At 36.3% G+C, this 21,014-nt stretch overlaps 1 protein-coding gene across 1 annotated transcript in view; it reads right to left on the bottom strand.

The window, feature by feature from the left end:
* Positions 1-21,014, bottom strand: part of LOC106881660 (nuclear pore complex protein Nup205) — a 331,146-nt gene that overhangs the window by 121,130 nt on the left and 189,002 nt on the right. The window contains exons 18-23 of the mRNA XM_052973459.1: positions 19,314-19,371; positions 17,617-17,806; positions 17,391-17,511; positions 14,289-14,370; positions 13,584-13,739; positions 6,756-7,001 (exon numbers count right to left, since the gene is read on the bottom strand). Coding sequence (XP_052829419.1) covers positions 6,756-7,001; positions 13,584-13,739; positions 14,289-14,370; positions 17,391-17,511; positions 17,617-17,806; positions 19,314-19,371 — 853 coding nt within the window. The remainder of the gene's footprint in view (positions 1-6,755; positions 7,002-13,583; positions 13,740-14,288; positions 14,371-17,390; positions 17,512-17,616; positions 17,807-19,313; positions 19,372-21,014) is intronic.

Here is a 21,014-nt window from a genome sequence, read left to right as displayed (position 1 = left end):
TATATATATATATATATATATATATATATATATATATATATTATATGCATGCATATATGGGTATATACATCTGTATGTATATGTATAGATGTATATGTATGTATATATGTATATACATATATGCATGTATATATATGTGTGTACCTATATATATATAAAATTAATCAAAGGACATACTAAGTATGTCTACCTGCTTGAAATAACAGTCAAAACTGGCAATGTAAGTAGATTGTCTTAACCAAATTTGCCTTCGTTTGATTTCTGTAGTTATCACCAGTGTACTTTTGGCGTTTTAATAACGAGTTTTGACTGTTATTTCAAGCAGGCAGACATACTTAGTATGTCTTTGATTAATTTTAATCCCTTGGCTATTTAATGCTATTTTTTAGCCTGCTGTCGCCTGTATCGTTGATTCTGTTATTATCATTCTTAAAATAGTTACATTGGATAATAATAGAATTAACGATACCTTTGTAAATTAATTTTAATTATATATATATATATATATATATATATATATAGATAGATAGATAGATAGATAGATAGATAGATAGATAGATAGATTTCTATGTATATATATGTATGTATATCTTTCAACTTTTTAACTTTTCACCAAAAGTAATTGAACTATAGCATCCTAATCTAGCCTTCCTTCATATTATGGACTCTTCTAAAACTTTATATTATATATAGTGTCATAATGCACTTTAGCTTGAAACTATAACTTCTGCTTGAAGAGAATGGTCCGATTAAACATTCATTCTTTTAAAAATCAACTAACCTACCATTTCTTTTAAAGTTTCGACCTTGGGAATCTATTAACTCTAATGAGAGAAATATAGAGAATTGCTATGGTTGGAGTTAGCTCGCCCATAGCAACCTTTATCTTTTCGAAATGGCTGTAAGATTTTATACATAAATTTTATACATGCTTAGGATTCCTTATGAATCATTTTACATTTGCTTTTTTATCTTCCTCTTCATTGAATCAAATTTGAACATTTGGACTTCGCAGATACATATATGGACTTATATTTTTATATATTTATAAATTTTCATTTGTATGTATGTATTTATACATTCTTAGAAATTTCATATATCATATAGATGAATGCATCTATGTATGTATACCATGTAGAATTTCGTTAATATGGATTGAATGAATATATACATCGACCTTTGAATTTATCTTCTTAATTTTATATTCCTGAAGCTCTGTCAGAGCGCTAATTGGTTGAGCTGTATAAAGTGGATATCACTTATTTCTTTATTGTTCTACATTTGCTTGAGGTGAGCACTTCCGACTGCATCAACTTATGGACAAACAATTCCTCAGCCTATCCATAAAAAATATCTCAATTCCATCTAGGGACATGTACACTGCTTTGCTATTGCAAAGAATCAGCAAATTCATCAAAAGATTAAGATGGAAAGCATTCTATTATGATTCAGGTGGAAAACACTTGAATAATAAACAAGAGCTGGAAAACCTACAGAAACCTCACTTTCAATCCCACACTATTGAAACTAGAAAGAGAGCTCATTAACAGGGTGAAAAAACTGATATTCTCAAGAACTACAAACCACATCCAGAAGAAATTAAATGACATTATCTCTCAAATAAAATATTCTGATAACATACATGTTCTCTCTGATAAAACAGGAAACCTATATTCACCAACACCTATGATAACTTTATCTTGAAAGAATTGAACTCTAAATATAAAATAGTGGCTAATAATAAACTGAATGAAATTAATAAGAAACATTTCAATCTAATTAAAGAGCTAAAACTACTAGATAGTGCTGAACCCTATGCTCATAAAATCCCACACTTCAACTTTAAGGACCACAAAGCCAATTTCAAGAGCAAACCAAACGTTAGGCTAATCTGTCCAACCAAAATCGGATTTGGGCAGAATTAGTAAGTCTATCATTGATAGAATTATCCCTCACGTTGAAAGAAACACAAACCTCCCACTTTGGATATCCACAGATGTCATAACTTGGTTCTGCTCTTTAAATAACAAAAAGAAAACCCACTTTATTCAGTTCGACATTAGTAACTACTACAAGTCCATTAAACCTGATTTACTAGACAAAGCAATTAAATTTGCGGAGAAGTTTACAAGTATTACGCCTTTGGAGAAAAACATCGTCTTTACCGCAAAGAAAACACTGATATCCTTCAAAAATAGGACATGGACCTGATCTGAATTTCACGACGACTTTGATGTTACAATGGGAAGTTCGGATGCTGCCCAGGTCACAGACATTGTTGGACTATTTCTAATCTCAAAAATTAAGGAAGAATTCTCTAATATTACTGGAGGCCTAAATAGAGATGATGCCTTATTCGCCATATCTGAATCCTCTGCACAAGCAACCAATAGGATTAGGAAAAAATTAATAAAATTTTTCAAATTATACAGATTAGATATTATATTTGAAAATGTCTCTAAATGGGCTAACATACTGGATGTAACATTAAATTTGGATAATGGCTTATTCTACCCCTATCATAAGCCTAACAAAACTATTAAGTATATCCATGCCTAATCTAATCATCCCCAAAGTGTTATTAAGGGGATAATCAAATGTGTGTCGATAAGAATATCTAATTTATCTGCAAATGAAAAAGTCTTTGATGATTTTGCACTCCTTTATAATACAGCCATAGACACTATAGATTTTTCAAGTATAGCAAATCCCGAGTTGACATCTGCTCTTCTCTCCATTCTCGCTAAATAATTTCACCTTTTTTGGAGAGACTTGTGATGGAAAATGGATCTTCTATTGAAATGTTAAACGTCGTAAACAGTGGCTTGGTAAAAGGGAAAATGCTCAACCACAACCGAGAAAAGGGCCTTCTCTCTATCTGGTGGGATTGCAAAGGAGTAGTTCACTTTGAATTATTACCACTTAATGCAACAATCAATGCTCAAATCTACTGTCAGCAATTAAAGTGTTTGAACCAAGCTTTGAAGAATAAAAGACCCGCTTTAGTGAATCGAAAAGGAGTGATGTTTCATCAGGACAATGTGCAACCCCACACTGCAAAGATCACATCATACAGGGAACATGACTTTCGCAAGTCAGGAGGAGGTCGAAACTGACATTTCAGAGTTCTTCGCTTTGAAACCAAAAGAGCTTTACATTGATGGGATTAAAAAGCATGTAAATAGATGGAAGGAAATCATAGATAATCAGGGAAAGTACATTGATGATGAAATTTCAATTAAATCATTTGATCACTTGTTTTCTTTATTCAAAATTTGGGCAGAACTTATGGGGTGACTTGATATGTTCTGGAATCAAAAATTTATGTAGTGTCATCGTAAAATTTTAACTGGAAAAATGCAGCCTTTTCGGAGTTATGAGCATTGAAAGTGTACATGCATAAAGAATGTGCAATAATAAGGTTTAGCAGTTGAAAACTGTGAGTAGTGAAATGCAGAATTATCAGAGTTATGGGCATTGAAAGTGTACATGCATCAACAAAGTGCAATAATAAGGTTTAGCGGTTGAAAACTGTGAGTAGTGAAATGCAGAATTAGGTCTGCTGATCATGAGATTGATATATTGATTGCTTTGCTAAAAACTAACAACTGTAAGAGCAGGTGCTATGGGTTATTTCCCTTGAGTGTTTAAAAAAATTTCGTGTGGGTGCTATGGGTTATTTCTCTTGGGTGTTTAAAAAAAAAAAAGGTTATATGAGGTATATATAAAGATCTCTTGCAGGGGCTGTATTATTGACTTTTTCAACAATCTAAGTATGTCACAAGGTTTCCAGACATGCGTTTTACTCACGTGTCAAGTTTCATCAAAATCAATAAAACAATGTAGGAGGAGTTAGCTAACAACACCACAAACAAACAAACACCTATTTTCCACATATGTTGTAGATATATAGTTGTGTAAGATAGAAGATAGAAGTAATGTAACCATCTAAGTGATAGATGTATCCATAGGCACTTCTGGTATTACCTCAGTATGTATGGTCCTTGTTGTAAGGTATACAGTAGTAGGTAATTTAAAGGTAAAACTGTGGTTTAATATATATATAACTGTTCTGAAGAGGTCTATCAACTATAACAAGGTAAATACAAATTTACCACAGCTTCTTATACAGAAACAGCTGTAAACACACTCTCATCTTAATTATATCTTACACAACATATATATTTCTGACTAAGATGCTTTAACCAGACATAAAGCAGGCACATACTGGGAAAATGAAGCAAATAACAATAGAAGCATCATTAAAAGATATACTGATTCCACGTAAAGATGTATATCTAAAAGAAGTCATTACTAAATTAACAGATTTCACGGACCACTTACGATGGAAAGCCTTATTTTATGATAAAAACAACCAAGCAGAGATGACGTATCACCACAACAGCAATGATTTTACACGGGTCTCAACTTCTAGTAGCTGAGATACCAACTTTCTATATTAATAACTCTCCAACCCATGCCAGCATGGAACATAGACGTGAAATGAAATGTTAAAAGAAAGTTTTCAACTCATATATGTATATAAAGTAAATACATGTAATTCAAAGACATGTTTTGTGTAGCCTATTTCGTAACCAAAAAACTGGTACAGATTATAAACAATGAATGGCCGACTTTGGTGATTCATTTGACAGAGGTAGTAGAGACCAATCTGATGATAAATCTGACCTTGGATCTTGAAAGTTTGCATGAATCCTGGTTCAGTTAAATCTCTTGTGGCTGCAAATGATGTCATCTGTAGTACAGCATTGTACTGTCTAATTTTGTTTTGGAAGTGCTTGGAATCTTGGTCATATGATGACAACAGTTTCTTCAATGACTCTGGAGGTTGGGGAATTGCAGGGAGTTTCCACACCTTTCCACACTGCAGCACAGTGCTGGTGTCTCCCAAAGCCATGTCCTTGCTTTACAATGTATGCACATTGAACCAATGTAGACTCTAGTGTCATCTGCATAATGAACTGCTGGATCATAATTCAAAGTTGCTTCGTAGAAGTTGTTTCTCTGAGCTGTTGCAACTGCTCTTCGTTCTGCAGTGGAGATCCTATTCCTTGTCAGCCATGCATCCCTCTGTTCATCACTTTGAGATGCTCTGGCTTTTGTAGTGCACAGCCTGTTCATTTCTTGGTATGCTTCCCTTTCTGCAGCTGCCTCTCTTTCCGTGGACAGAAACATTCTTTTGGCTGACCTTGACATTGTAGACAAATTTGACACTTTCCTTCTAGGCATGGTTATATACATAAGCAGAAGATAGTAAACAATGAAAATAACTGGGTAATGGAAATTACATTTCTTAATACGACTGGCAGAAAGTAAATAAGAAAGTTTTACGGAAAATAAAGAATTGTACAGGTTGAAGTGAAATTTGTCACTTAGTGAACCAAAGAGCCAGTATCGAAGGAACCATAAAAAAGCCGTTAACAACGTTAGTAAGTGGTTTCAGAAATAAATTGGAGGTGTGTCAGTTGATGTTCATGCTATTCATCTAATCATTATTGCCAATGAACATTTCTAAACATGCAGTGAAGAATTTGGGAGAGATGGTATTTCTTGGTTTGATGCCTTTCCCAATCTTTTTGGAGTGAACCAAAGCAATGTACCTTGTATTCTTTCACTCATTCTATAAGTTGTGTTAGAGTGAATATGTGATCCACAATACTGTAGTTCTTACAGAAACTTGTTTTCTTTCTCAGCAGCTGGTCATTGAGATATCTCAATGTTCTGGTAACCATAACCTTTGTAAACAGTTTATAGGGATGAAACAAGAGGCATATGGGGTAATAGGTTCTTTAATCTTCTTTATAACCCTTCTTATCAAACAAGATGGTAACAACTCTTTCCACAATGAGGGTATTTTACCCACCTTCAGATAGCAACTGAAGCATAGAGCAAGGAATTCCTAAAGCTCTTCACCTTCACATCTTAACATCTCTGTTGTCATAACATCTTTTCCTGAGGCTTTGTTTGGTCTCTTCAGTTTGGGGGTATTTTTAATTTCACAAACCAGAATAGGTGGCACATTTTCCAAAATTTGAGACAGTGGAGAATAGACTTCACTGATGATTTAAAAATCTTCGTGTAGAAGGTTTTCCCTCTTCTCTTTGTCTTCACTATGAGCCCGCATTTGTTCTTAAGCACCCTCACTTCTGGCCTATAGAGTACCAATTCTTTATTGCATCTTTTTAGATTTTTTTCTTTCTATTGCAGTCTGCATGAGCTTCTTCAGTTTCTAATTGCATGCATGTATAGAAATTTTTGTAAGTGATGTCCTCTATTGGTAAAATTGAGTGTAGTAAAAGTGAAAAATGAGCTATATTAGTTTATTTGTTCCCTTTGCAGTTTCCAGAAAATTATTAAATCAGTATTGTTAACCAATGTGATTCAAATAAATCTGGCAATGACTCATAATTATATATGGAAAAGAATAAATTTTCATGTTATACATTAAAAGCTTATGATAAAAATATTATTGACAAAGTAAGCATTCTTGAAAAATATGATATGATTTTTAAGAAGGCTGTCTTCTACAAGTTTTCAAATGTAACAACAAACAAACAAACAAAAAACAGAGAATGCAGCTGCAAACACAATGCTATATCTAGAAAGGTGTATGAACCTATGATCTAACAAGCATATTATGAACTAAACAAAAATACTCCCAGTTTTAATTAATTTACATGTGAGATTTAATAAGATATACAACACACACACAAGATAAAAATATAATTTCTTACTGGATGATTCTCCAATAAATGGAAGATGTTTAAGTTGCCGATAGAAAAAATCATGCACAGTTCTCAGGTAGCGCATTGTTGGTGGGGAGGTTTCTTTGTTTGCACATAGCACATAAAGTAGATGGTAAGCTAACTCAGCAAGTTGGGGGGTGAAAGTCAAACACCGAGGTCCTGTGCGGCTTCCAACACCACGATTCAGAATAGTTATCAATGAATGGAGACAAGTTCGGGGACATCCGAGAACACCTGAAGGTTAGGAAAATAAAGTAACCAGTAGTTTTCAATTTAAGAAATGCCAAAATTAAAATAGTTTAAAATTTAATTCAATTAGTCTCAGTATACAAGTGAAAAAAGGTGCATTTTATTCCATGAGGAAAGAAAAACAGTAGCAGCTGCAACAATTGATACATATTATAAGGTGCAGACAAGGCTATGGGGACACAAAGTTGGCTTTGCAAGTATGTGGTTTTTGGCTTCTATCCTAGTGTAACACCTTGTGCCTTCCAATCAAGCATTAGGCTGACTAATGCCTTGTGTTGTGGAAGTAATACTGAAGCCTGCCATGTTTGTGTGTGTGTGTGTGTGTGTGTGTGTGTGTACACATGTGCAAATATTTATCTCCATATGTCTTCACATTTGACAGTGAACAATGATGATGATGTGTCTTCTGTAGCTCAGCAGCTTTGTTGCTTCTAAATGTGAGGCAAATTAGAAATAGTTTACTTGAAAAACAGGTAAGTGTTGGTTACAAGAGGGGAATCTGGCCATAGAATAAGACTCAACTTAAGCCAGCATGGAAAGAATGAATGTAAAAATGATGGTAATATATTATAAATGCAAATCTATTAACTCTCTTGTTTTATGACTTAATTCTCCTCATAGTTTTGTAAATTATTCAACCTTCTTTTGCTCTCTGCAGATATTAAGCATATCTGAAATCAAAATGTTTAACAAGACTTATTATCTTATAACGTTAGGGTGTCCAGATATTGCTACAGTTTAAAATGGTGTGTTTTGCAAATAATAAACACTTATACATTGATATTGATCATTCTTCATTTCTTCATCATTTATTTGATTCTTAGTTTTGAGCTTTGGTCACACTCTTGCAATCTGTTCACTAACCATACCGAAGAATAAAAAGGACTGGAAGGTAGCTGCATATTCACAAGAGCATCTGACCTCGAGTTAGAGTGTAGGGATCCTATTACTGGAGTGAGTGGTATGTTGAGTCAACAAGCAAAGCACATTGCTTCAGTTTACTCAGCTGAAAATCAGTATCAGCCAACTGCAGTGCAGTACTTTATCGCTACAGCCACCACATTCTTGATGTCTGCTGGATCAAAGAAGGTACAGCTGATAGTATCTACATCTTCTCACTACTATACAAGCACTTAAAACATTAAAAGAAAGTGTGATACAAACTGCTAGGTCATACTCGCTAGCTTAGTTATGTACCGATAGGGTAACAGCAGCGAGGTTGTTTAATTGAAGGGAGTGGAAAACATAATTGAATCCACAAGGTACAACATCATCATCATCATCGTTTAACGTCCACTTTCCATGCTAGCATGGGTTGGACGATTTGACTGAGGACTGGTGAACCAGATGGCTACACCAGGCTCCAATCTGTTTTGGCAGAGTTTCTACAGCTGGATGCCTTTCCTAACGCCAACCACTCAGAGAGTGTAGTGGGTGCTTTTACGTGCCACCAGCATGAAGGCCAGTCAGGAGATACTGGCAACGGCCACGCTCTAAATGGTGTAGTTTACGTGCCCCCTGCACAGGAGCCAGTCCAGTGGTACTGGCAACGAACTCACTCAAATGTCTTTTCACATGCCACTGGCACAAGTGCCAGGAAGGCGATGTTTGTAATGTCCACGCTCAAATGGTGCTATTTACGAGCCACCGGCACGAAAGCCAGTCTGCTGGTGTTCTGGCAACAATCACGCTCGGACGGTGCTCTTAGTGATTTACTGGTACTGGTGCCATCACGATTTCGCTTTCGCTTGCCCCAACAGGTCTTTGCAAGCAGAGTTTAGTGTTCAATGAAAACGTTGGCATGGCTACCAGTCTACAAATATAGTTCGATTTCGATTTCGATTTCACTTGCCTCAACAGGTCTTCGCAAGCGGAGTTTAGTGTCCAAAGAATGTTATGCATAAGTAGGCTGGCTACATCCCTGGCAGAGGCCTTGGATTTAGGTCTCACTTGGCTTACCAGGTCTTCTTACGCACAGCATATTTCCAAAGGTCTCAGTCAGAAGTCATTACCTCGGTGAGGCCTCTAAAGTTCGGAGGTCGTGCTTCACAACCTCATCCCAGGTATTCCTGGGCCTGCCTCTTCCACGGGTTCCCTGAACCGCTAGGGTGTGACACATTTTCACACAGCTATCCTCATCCATTCTCGCCACATGTCCATACCAGCGCAATCGTCTCTCTTGCACACCACAACTGATGCTTCTTAGGTTCAACTTTTCTCTCAAGATACTTACATTCTGTCGGGTATGCACACTGACATTACACATCCATCGGAGCATACTGGCTTCATTCCTTGCGAGCTTACGCATGTCCTCAGCAGTCAAGGCCCATGTTTCACTACCATGTAGCATGGCTGTTCATACACATGCGTCATACAGTCTGCCTTTTACTCTGAGCGAGAGGCCTTTTGTCGCCAGCAGAGGTAAGAGCTCTCTCAACTTTGCCCAGGCTATTCTTATTCTAGCAGCTACACTTTCAGCGCACCCACCCCCACTACTAACTTGGTCACCCAGATAGCGGAAGCTATCAACTACTTCTCGTTTTTCTCCCTGTAATGAGACAGAAGTTGTTTTCTGCATATTTTCAGTGTTTATTGCACCTGAACATCTGCCACATACAAATACTTTCTTCCTAGTTAGCCTTCCTTTGATATTGCTGCACCTCTTATGTGTCCATAGCTTGCACTGGGAGCATCTTATAGAGTTTCTACCTACACCTTTTCTACAGATCGAGCATGTCCATCAACCTGAAGGGTTCTGTGTTTTGTCTACCTTCCTACTTATTAGAACTTAGGTTTTAGCTAAGTTGACCCTAAGGGCCTTCGATTCTTGTTCCTGCTTCCACACCAGAAACTTATCCTCTAGTCCTGATAGTGATTCAGCAATTAGTGCAAGGTCATCAGCATAGAGGAGCTCCCAGGGGCATCTTGTCTTGAATTCCTCTGTTATCGCCTGGAGGATTATGATAAATAGGAGGGGGGCTGAGGACAGAACCTTAGTGGACCCCTACCTCTACCCGGAATTCTTCAATGTACTCATTGCCAACCCTCACCTTACTGACAGCATCTCTGTACATGGCTCCCACAGCTCTCACTAACCATTCTTCTATCCCTAGTTTCCTCATTGACCACCAGATGAGGGATCAGGGGACCCTGTCAAAGGCTTTCTCCATATCAACGAAAGCCAGGTACAGAGGTTTATCCTTGGCTAGGTATTTCTCCTGCAGCTGTCTTACCAGAAATATAGCATCAGTGGTGCTTTTCCCTGGCACGAATCCAAACTGCTTCTCATCTCAGCTGACTCTCTCTCTAATTAGTTGGGCTATGACCCTCTCCGTGACTTTCATTACCTGATCCAACAACCTGATACCTCTGTAGTTATTTGTATCTAAAGCATCACCTTTACCTTTGTAACAGTTGACTATGGTGCTGCTACACCAGTCATTGGGTATGACTCCTTCATGTATCACCTGGTTAACAATATGGGTGACTAGGCTATAGCCGACACTGCCAGATATTTTGAGCATCTCTGCAGTGATTCCTGATGGGCTGGGGGCTTTCCCTGTCTTCATACTCTTAATTGCTTTATCTACCCTGGTACTATCAACTCGGATAGCTGGTCCCTCTGTTGGGTCGACATTCGGCAGACTCTCTTTCTCCCATTCATTCTCTTTATTGAGCAATCTTTCATAGTGGCATCTCCAAACCTCTTTCTTTGCAGTCTCATTTAGAGCAAGTGTACCATCATCCATGCGAACACATTTCTCTCCCACGACATCATGATTCTCTCTCACACACTGTCTTGCAACACGAAATACTTCAAGTCTTTGGTCTTCACGGCGCAGAACATTGGCAAACTTTTTCTTATCTGCTTCCCCTCTGGCTAGATAAACCTGTCTCCTAGCTTCCCTTCTAGCAGTCTGATACACTTCCCTGCTACCTCCATTCTTCCAGTCCTTCCAAGCCTGTTTCTTTTGTCTGGTAGCCCTGTCAACCACACTGTTCCACCACCAAGTTACTTTAGGTCGAGAGGGAACTTTACACCAGCCACAGATCTGGTTGGTGGCACTCAGCAGGTTGTCCCGTAGGAACCTCCAGTTGTCTTCCATGTTGTATGATGCTATATCCCCTTCTATTTCGTCAAATGCTTCAAGTAGTATGTCTCTAAATCTCTGTCCGTTTGCTGGATCTTTAAGTTTCCAAACCCTTCTCCTCCAAGTTGGTCTACTTCTGGGCATCCTTTTTGCCGTGATCCTGAAGTCGCTAACTACTAATCTGTGTTGAGGGGTACATTCTTCGCCAAGGAAGGTTTTGGCATTTATAAGCCGCCTTCTTTTCCTATTTCTGGCGAGGATGTAGCCAATTTGGCTAGAGTGTCTGGTAGGTGACTAGGTGACAGGCAGGTTTCTTTAAGTTGGTATTGCAAACCATAAGATCATTTGCATCACAGAACTCCAGCAGTCTGGTTCCCTCCTCATTGCGGGAACCGAAGCCATAGCCTCCATGAATGCCATGGAAGCCCCCCTGCATGACGTCCAACATGACCATTGAAATCACCAGCCACAAAGAGAAGGTCCCTGTCATTCGTCAACGAGGTAGTTTGCATGAGGGTGTCGTAGAATTGGTCTTTCTGCCCATCCGGTAGCCCCGGTTGAGGGGCATAGACCGAGATGACGGTAGCTAACCTATGATGAAGCACTAGCCTAATCTTAAGTAATAACATATATGTTGGAAAGCATCTAATTGATTTTTACAACTATGAAGCAGTCTAACTAGAAACTTTGCTGAGAAATTCACATGCCAGATATCAAGAATATTGCTTTTGCTAAAAATTCATTAGAGCAAAAGACAATTAATATGTGATATGGCACTCCTTCGGTTATGACAACAAGGGTTCCAGTTGATCCAATCAACAGAACAGCCTGCTTGTGAGATTAATGTGCAAGTGGCCGAGCACTCCACAGACACACGTACTCTTAATATGGTTCTCAGGGAAATTCAGCATGACACAGAATGTGACAAGGCCAGCCCTTAGAATTATAAGTACAACTCATTTATGCCAGCTGAGTGGACTGAAGCAATGTGAAATAGTATGTCTTGCTGAAGGACACAATGCACCACTGAGAATCAAACTCATGACCTTATAATTGTGAGTTGATTACTTTGACCACTAAGCCACACACCTTCACTATGTGAAATAGGTCAGAAGATTTATGGAGCTGCTAGAAAAAGAAAGGGAAAAACACAGTGACAAAGAAGGGGAGTCTTTACAATATTTTCCATCAATTGCAAGACATGTAGCAACAAAGTCATAGATTTCTCTTGAACTGCATGAGTACTGAGAGATCATTGGCTATTTGATAAAAATTTTAGAATATAGTTATTTCATGGGTGTCACATTTTTCGCATTATAGAATTCTGGTAGCTAAATTTAAAGAAATAATCCTAAAGTAAATCTAAAACTTTATTAAAATGGGTCAGACTTGCTGCATTTCCTTCTTGGTTTGGTCAATATCTTGCAAACCTGTAACATTTGTTACTCCAAAGTCCAGGCAGTGGGGTCAAACTTCATGATTTCCTTGTTCAAAAAAACTCTTTCAAATTCAGATTCGTATATTTCAATTTCATATTTGTTTGTTCCTTAACACGTGCATATCTACAATCAGAGGTGGTCAACTCACTGGTATTTGAGGCTGGTTAGACTATGGATGCTGCTTTTACTTATCATCATTTAATGTAGGACAGCCCTGATCCAGCAGACATTCAAGTGGTAACCACTACATCATTTTTAAAGTACAGAGTACACAAACGTAAGCTGGTTGATGAGAAGAATGGTCAGAGCATTAGACAAATGCTGTGCAGAAATTATTTCACATCCCTGTGTTCTGAGTTTGAATCCTTTGCATTTCATTCTTAGAAGCTTAATAAATAGAGCACAAGTATTGGGTTGATTCTTCCCTCTATTTCAGAACATCAGTCATGCAGCAGTGAGAGAGGGTCATGAGGATCATTCACCATGTCCTTTAGTCATCACAAAATAGAGCAGGGCTGAGGGAGAGGTTAGTAATCTCATTTCATGTTATGAAGTATCTTGTGTCTAGTGTTTAGAAGGTTAAAAATAGACAACCATGTTTAATTATGTCTGCCCTGATGGGTACAGACTCTTTTGTCTTCATTTCCTTCTTCTAACTCATAAATTCATTGCCTCATAATCATCATCATCATCATTTAACATCCATTTTCCATGCTGACATGGGTTGGATGGTTTGACTGAAACCTGGTAAGCCGAGGGTGCTACACCAGGTTCCAATCTGATTTGGGAAGGTTTCTACAGCTGGATGCCCTTCCTAATGCCAACCACTCCAAGAGTGTAGTGGGTATTTTTTATGTGCCACTGGCATCAGCCACAACTATGGTCTTATTTGGCTTGACATGTCTACACAAGCACAGTATATCACCAAAGGTCAATATAAAAGCCAAAATCCAACCTCTTCAGAATATAATAAATATAATTATTTTTACAGGGAAATTGAAACTTGATAAAATCACAGAAATATAAGTAGAGATTACCAGGATCTTGAAGGTTAGTTTTCTCAACTGGCTTTCTGAGTTCAAATCCCAACAGGAAAAGGGCAACATTTGGTGCAGGGTAATCTAAAGAGTTGATCAGAAGTTGCATCAAATGTTTACGCATCGTGTTACGAATTTCTAGCATATTGAGAAATCCTGAAATTAAAAGAAAAGTGAAGTTAGTTTGCATAAACAGAAAGCAGAAAGAAACTTCAATTAAGAAATACCAAAGTTCTTTATAAGAGCCACACTCCTTAAAAGAAAAAATTAAGAATTTAAATACCCCAGGGAAGGTAAGTTGCATTTTAAATCGATGTTGCAACTTCATTTTCTAAACATTGTCATGGTGGATGGGAGGATTAAGGTATGTGAAAGTAATAACTGGGGCTAGGCAACAACTTCAGAGAAGCCTGTGATAAAAATATTTGATATCTCTAAAATGTTTGATATGAATACTACAAAAAGCTCCAAAAAACCTAAGCATACAAAACATTTCTTGCATCTCTAATACTTTTGCACAAAAATTCCTACAATTCTAAAGATATGGGGATGTGAAAAGCAACACAACCGAGAAACTTATAAAAGACTACCTAACTCCTCTCATATTAAAATCAAGTACTTCAACTTACTCCAATAGCTAAGTCTACATACAGTTATCAATAAAATGTGAACTACAATCAGTAAAAACAGAATATGAAAACTTACTTTGACCTTCTGTAGGAGCAACTTCTTCTTCTTCGTTCTCCATACACTCAACAAATCCTTGAAGTAATTCTCTTTGAATGATCTGGGTTGTTTAAGTAGAATATAAATAATATAAGATTTAATAGAATATAACATGATTTAGATCAGCAATGGACCAGGCTATTCACTTATCAATTTTAAGTTGACATAGTACTTTCCATTGATGGTGTGGCCCTTTTGAAGATAGTCAATAAACACAATGCCTTTTACATCCTAAAAAACTGGGGCCATCACCTTCCCTGCAGATGAAACAACCTTGGCTTTCTTTAGAGCAGATAAGGAGGTTTGTTTCCACTGCATGGATTGTCTCTTTGTCTCTGGCTAGAAGTGATGAACCCAACACTCATCCTGGCGTAGGAAACATTCAAGGAATCTAGCTGGATCTGCTTCAAACAATATCAAATTTTCCTCTGATGTGATCAGCCTGGTGCACTTTTGATCAGGTGTCAGAAGTTATAGCACTCACCAAGCAGAAACCTTTGTCATGCCAAGTTCATTGAGCAGAATATTCTCCACTCTCTCATGGGATATGCTAATAACATTAGTTATTTGATTTATAGTCAATCACCTGTCATCCATCATCATAAGGAGAACATGATTAATGTTTTCCTTGGTAGTGACAGTTGCAGGATGTCCGGACCATGGGTAATCTTCAAGAATCTCCCTTCCCCTCCTAAATTCAGCTCCCCACTTTTGCACCAGTGATGAAGCTAGATTCCTTGAATGTTTCCTAAGCCAGGGTGAGTGTTGGGGTCATCACTTTTAGCCAGAGACAATCCATGCAGTGGAAACAACTCTCTTTATCTGCTCTAAAGAAAGCCAAACATAGTCAGCCTATGAACTTTTCAGCCTACCCTCATAATATTGATTAAATATTTGAAAGTAGTATACTACATGTTAGTATTTCAATAAATAAAGCTCTGTGTGTGTGGGGGGGGGGATACTCATGATTATGTATAGAGTACACCATAATTAGTCTTTTTCACCAAAACTGCTCACCAAATTCATAAAATTATGAACTACACTGGTCTGCAACAATTTTGTTTCCATCAAGGTGATTCTAAGTTAATTTGATAGCACTAATTCCAAATGTAATATCAGTTTTAGTTTAACACATCAACTTCAGTTGCTAAGACCAGAAATAAGAAATTACTCATTTTTGGCATGTTAGGAAAATTACCAATGGTATTATGCTTTTGATTTAATCCATTCTAATAATTTAAAATAAAAATTGCATCTATAACACTACACAATGAAAGTCAAGTTAATTTCTTAGAAAACATATATGTCACAACCATTCATTTATATTCTAGTGAAAGAACCAGAGAACAAGGATAGTAAGGTAATGAATAAATAATAAAGACAAATACCTACACCATCATCAAGCAGCATAGAGAAAGAAAGCATTTAAGTTATGAAACAATGAAAGTGGCACTGAATAAGCTCAAACACTTCAAACAGTTGGCTGTAATGTGGAGATTTGAAAGTAAATTGTATATTGCTTGGCAAGCAAAGAAGTTATGGTTTTAAATCCACCCGCCATTAAAAGAAGATGATAGGTTATATGAAAACTAAGGGATGACCAGAAAGAAGAGATTTTAGTATTGGAAAACACATCACAAACATTCTCTCAGTAAAACCAGGAAACATCATGCTCCCAGTATAATTTCTTAAAGTTTAAGATAAGGTAGGTGACTCTTTCAAATATCTATGGGGACAATTTCCAGGTCAAAATCAAGAGAACTTACAACAACTATTTTTGAAGGGCTTAAGGTTAGAAGATTAATTAAAGATGAGCTTGGTTTATAAATTATTTAAACCTACTGAAAAAATACCAGGGTAACATTCACAGAAGTTTTTGAACAACAACAAATCTGTAAACTATGAAGATTTGGTGAATATCTGGTTTTCCCTTCCAGAATTTTAGAAAATATTTAAATGTAAATTCTACTGTACTTTTCCTCAGAGAACATCCAAAAAGAAACATTTTGGTACCTCATTTGTGAAATTTGGATGAATATTTCAGGAAATATGACTATTTGAATGGTCAGCGAATTGAGTTGAAATTTTGCATAATTGGCCTACATGAATAATTAGCCATATTAGTGATGTTATATCTTTGAAACTGAAGTGATAATCATCTTCAAATTACACAAATTAATAGTGTCCATGGTAAAGAAGTTGCCTATTTTTTTCATGTTCTTCAAGAAACTTTTCTTGTTTTTTTAATTTTTAAAATATTTATGTAAAGATTATTTTGTTACATGTAATAAAAAAAAGTCAATTTTGCAGTGTTTTCAGACCTAGCTAAATCCAAAAGAACAAGGTACAGAAACTTGAGTTTTGGCATTTCAATAAAATTTTAATGGACAATTAGAAATGGTGGAGTTTTGGATCAGGATGCTCAGATAAGTTCAATTTTTTCCACTGTACCAAATATTTTTATTTATCTTTTTATTATTTTTTTTTGTCTCCACAACCTTGGCAGCGACACAAGGAAGCTTTTCATGAAGAAATAAACTGGGAAAATTTGTGACCGATTTTGGCCTTTTTTTTTTTTTTTTTCGCATTACACACTTAAAACAGTGGGAGAAGCCTTTTTAGTAAAAAAAAAAGAAAAATCCAATGAAAAGGTGTGTGATTTAAGGAAAATTTAGCAGTTGTTTCTAGCACATCCACAGCCACCTGATACCTTTCACAGAATTGCATATAGTCCTAGATTAAAAATAAACAAAATGTGAATACTAATTCCTCATTACCCCTTCTATTACTATTAAAATACCTCTACCCTTCTGAATTAGCTAACTGCATACCTTCACCACCTACATCAAATCAACATAACTGTTTCTTATCCTCACCACTCCCAGCAGTTTCATTTTGCTCAGTTCTTCCTTTCTTGAGTTCCATTTCGTTCAAGTTTTTCCTATACATCTACCCACAGAGATTCAAACATCAATCATGTCAAACTCACGAGTCTAACAACGTTATTTCCTCAAACAATATTATAAAAGAAATTGTTTAATTTTGAAAAAAGCACAAAACTGAAGACAAATTATTCATTACCTCATTTTCTGTGAACATAGCAACTAGGTCAGATTGTACTGAAACTGACCGACACACCAGGAAAAGGATCTTTATGGCTGATAATGCATGCTCATATAACTGGTTGTTATAAATGACAAACCTTAAAACAGAAAGAACATGACAGCAATTTATTTTTATGCTTTTATTTTTATATTCAGACAATTAATTAATAGAAATATTTGTCTAAAAGAAAATCTTAGCTCACTTGGCAATGTTAACAAAATGGTCAGGCTTCCCTGTAGCTGGGTTCACTCCACGCATCAGCCTGTCTAAACAGACAACAACAATTGATGACCCAGATTCTCGAATTGCAGCCAAAAATGCATCTTCTTTCTCCAAAGTAATCTCAATCATACGCAAACAATAGAGGCATGCTTTCTCAAGAGATGCTCTGCCTGTAATTCAACACAAAGATTAATATTTTAAAGAAGTTGTTTATATGAAAGTACCAAAATAATACAAATCATATAAGATAATAATATAAAATAATATAAATCATATATAGATTATGTTTATGTTATTTCTTCTGTGTTGCGTCCTATAAAACTGTTCTATTTCCATCAATACACCATAAAATAACCATCAGTAAAATTTTATATTTACCAATAAAGTATTTTATAGGGGATAACCCCTCTAATAGACAACTGTGAAATGAACAACTGAAGCTTAATAATTACAATGACCAATAAAAACAACAAAAATTTCTGAGTTTATACTCTTTTTTTTTTACTCTTTTACTTGTTTCAGTCATTTGACTGAGGCCATGCTGGAGTACCGACTTCTATTTGAACAAATCAGCCCCAGGATGTACTCTTTGTAAGCCTAGTATTTATTCTATCGGTGTCTTTTGTGAAGCCGCTACGATATGGGGACGTGAACACACCGATATCGATTGTCAAGTGATGGTGGGGGACTACACACACACACACACACACACGTAAATATACATTTTTGATAAGTTTCGGCCAGTATTGGCCCTGGTCATATCTAACTTAATAGCACCACCTGGTAAGGTCATTCAAATCAGGAATCAGATAACATGGCCCACTCGAGGAGAGAGTTATTGTTTTCAGGTACATATCCAGGTGTAGAAGGTTTATCTGGGATTTTTTTAAGGAATTTGTCAAAAGACTTCATGAACTTTATGGGGTCTGTTTCTGCTTTAATGTATTTTGGTGCAATGTTAAAGAGAGCGGGTTCAATTGAGGTGAAATAATTGTGCAGTATTGTTGTTATGTGATGTGAGTATGATTTATGTTGTGGGCGGATAGCAGGGGGTCCAAGTCTTGGGTCAGTTTCCATCTACCAAATCCACTCACAAGGCTTTGGTCGGCCCAAGGCTATAGTAGAAGACACTTGCCCAAGGTGCTACGCAGTAGGACTGAATCCAGAACCATGTGGTTGGGAAGCAAGCTTCTTACAACACAGCCACAGCTTATGTGAATAGTTTTTAAGTTTATTTTATCAAGTTGAGACTAGAAGTGGAAAAGTATTCATGAAAATTAAATCAAATTCCATAAGAAAATTTGCAACTTGCCTTCTAAAGTCTGGATCTCATTCAAGCAGAATGTACCCAGTCTAAATGGTTTTCGGAGACACTTGGTTCAGTTTTTAGAAGTAGAGTGATTATGAGCCAGCAAATTGAGGGCACATAACATAGACAACATCACACAGAAAGCTGAGAATAGATGCATTTGCACTATTTTTACAAATGCATGTCTTTACAAATAAGAACCATTCTATTATGAAAGAAGAGTGTTGTAACTTCAATTTTGGCTAAACTTTGCACATAGAGAGAAACGTAGTAATGTTAACCAATTAAGCTATTTGTACTAGTTTATCAATTTATACTAAAACAATTTACAAGTAATTTAAATCAAATAATTTTAAAAATAAACTCACCAGGAAAGTCCACATATGTTGCAAACTGCACTAGGGAATCATTCAATATCTTGAGAATCTATAAAAGACATTTCAAAAGAAAAAAACTAACATACAGTTATGTTGACCAAAACCTTGCGAGATAATTCAGTAGGTGGGGACTGAAAGGAGTCCGTTGCATGTTTGTGTGTACCCTATTTTAGACACCCAATAATGGTTATGAGTCCATTCGTCTGACAAGTAAAGCTGTTCATTTTCCAGACATACACCTGTTGGAGACAAGGAAGGCAGCCAGCTGTAGAAAAATCTGCCTTAACAAATTCTGTCTGGCGCAAGCATGGAAAAGTGGAAGATGAATAATGATGATACAGTTAAGTAATATAGGTAAACTAACATAAAATTATATAATAGCCTCTGCAAAACATTGGCAACTCATTTTACATGCCAAGGTTGACTTAGCCTTTCATTTCTTTGGGGATTCATAAAATAAGTACCATTTGAGTACTGGGGTCAATGTAATTGACTTATCCTCTCCCTTGAAATTGCTGGCCTTGTGCCAAAATGTGAAATCAATATTTCAACAAAATTTCAGTAACTTTGCAGATTTTACTTCTATATGTAATTACAGGAGTTTTAAGATAAAAATACTATAATAGATAAAAGCATCATTTGTTAAGTTGTGCTCTATACACCACTTACGTAATAAAAGTTAGTTACTTTACAAAATCAGTTAAAATGTGCACTTTTATAAACATTTAATTGAAATATATGGTATTTCAATGAGAAATGTGCTAATGAAAAGGTAAACATTTACTTTTCAACTCTGATCATGCCTTGCATATGAGGTACAGTAAGAACAAAACATATCCAATGGTCATTTTGCCTGCTACCAAACATCAATTTTCAACTAAACTTGTAATGTTTATTTATCAATGTATCAATGTGATTTTGGGAACACAATTTAACAAATTTGCTGCATAACATTTGTCTTGAAGTGACTATAATTACAAGTGAATTCAACTAGAAAATGGGACATTTAATATTGGGTATACAACAAAATTTAAATATAAAAGAATTGTGCACATTACTGGATTATCAGTTGAACTTGAAAATGCACATAAGACAGGTGAAGCAAGGAAGAAGTTTAAAAAATAGAATAAACATATCACCCACAAAATGAAATAAACGCACACATATACATAATACTCAGAAACATATATAATAATGATTCACAATACAAACTGATAAAAATTTGTCACTCACTTATCAGGTAAATTACAAGTAAAAGAAAAATATAAAGAAGGTAAATTTGAAAAAAAACTTTTTATAAAATCAAATCACAGATATATATCATCATCATCATTTAATGTTAATTGTCCATGATGCCATGGGATGGACAGTTTGACAAAACCTGGCAAGCAAAAGGGCTGCACCAGTCTGTTTTGGTATGGTTTTCATTATTGGATTCACTTCCTAACACCAAACACTTTACAGAGTGCACTGGGTGTTTTCATATGCCACTGGCACAGGTGCTCCTTACATGGTGCCAGCACAAGTACTTCTTCTGTGGCGCTGGCACAAATGTTTTTTAAATGGTGCTGGCATGGGTGTCTTTTATGTGGAGTCAGCAAAAGTGCATTTGACAAATCACCAATGTCTGCAGGGTTACCAAGTGGCTTGCAAGGCTAGGACATCTCAGCAGCAGCAGCAGCAGCAGCAGCA

This window comes from Octopus bimaculoides, chromosome 15, assembly GCF_001194135.2.
Source record: "Octopus bimaculoides isolate UCB-OBI-ISO-001 chromosome 15, ASM119413v2, whole genome shotgun sequence".
Taxonomy (NCBI): Eukaryota; Metazoa; Mollusca; class Cephalopoda; order Octopoda; family Octopodidae; genus Octopus; species Octopus bimaculoides.
This window is presented reverse-complemented; position numbering and strand designations above follow the sequence as displayed.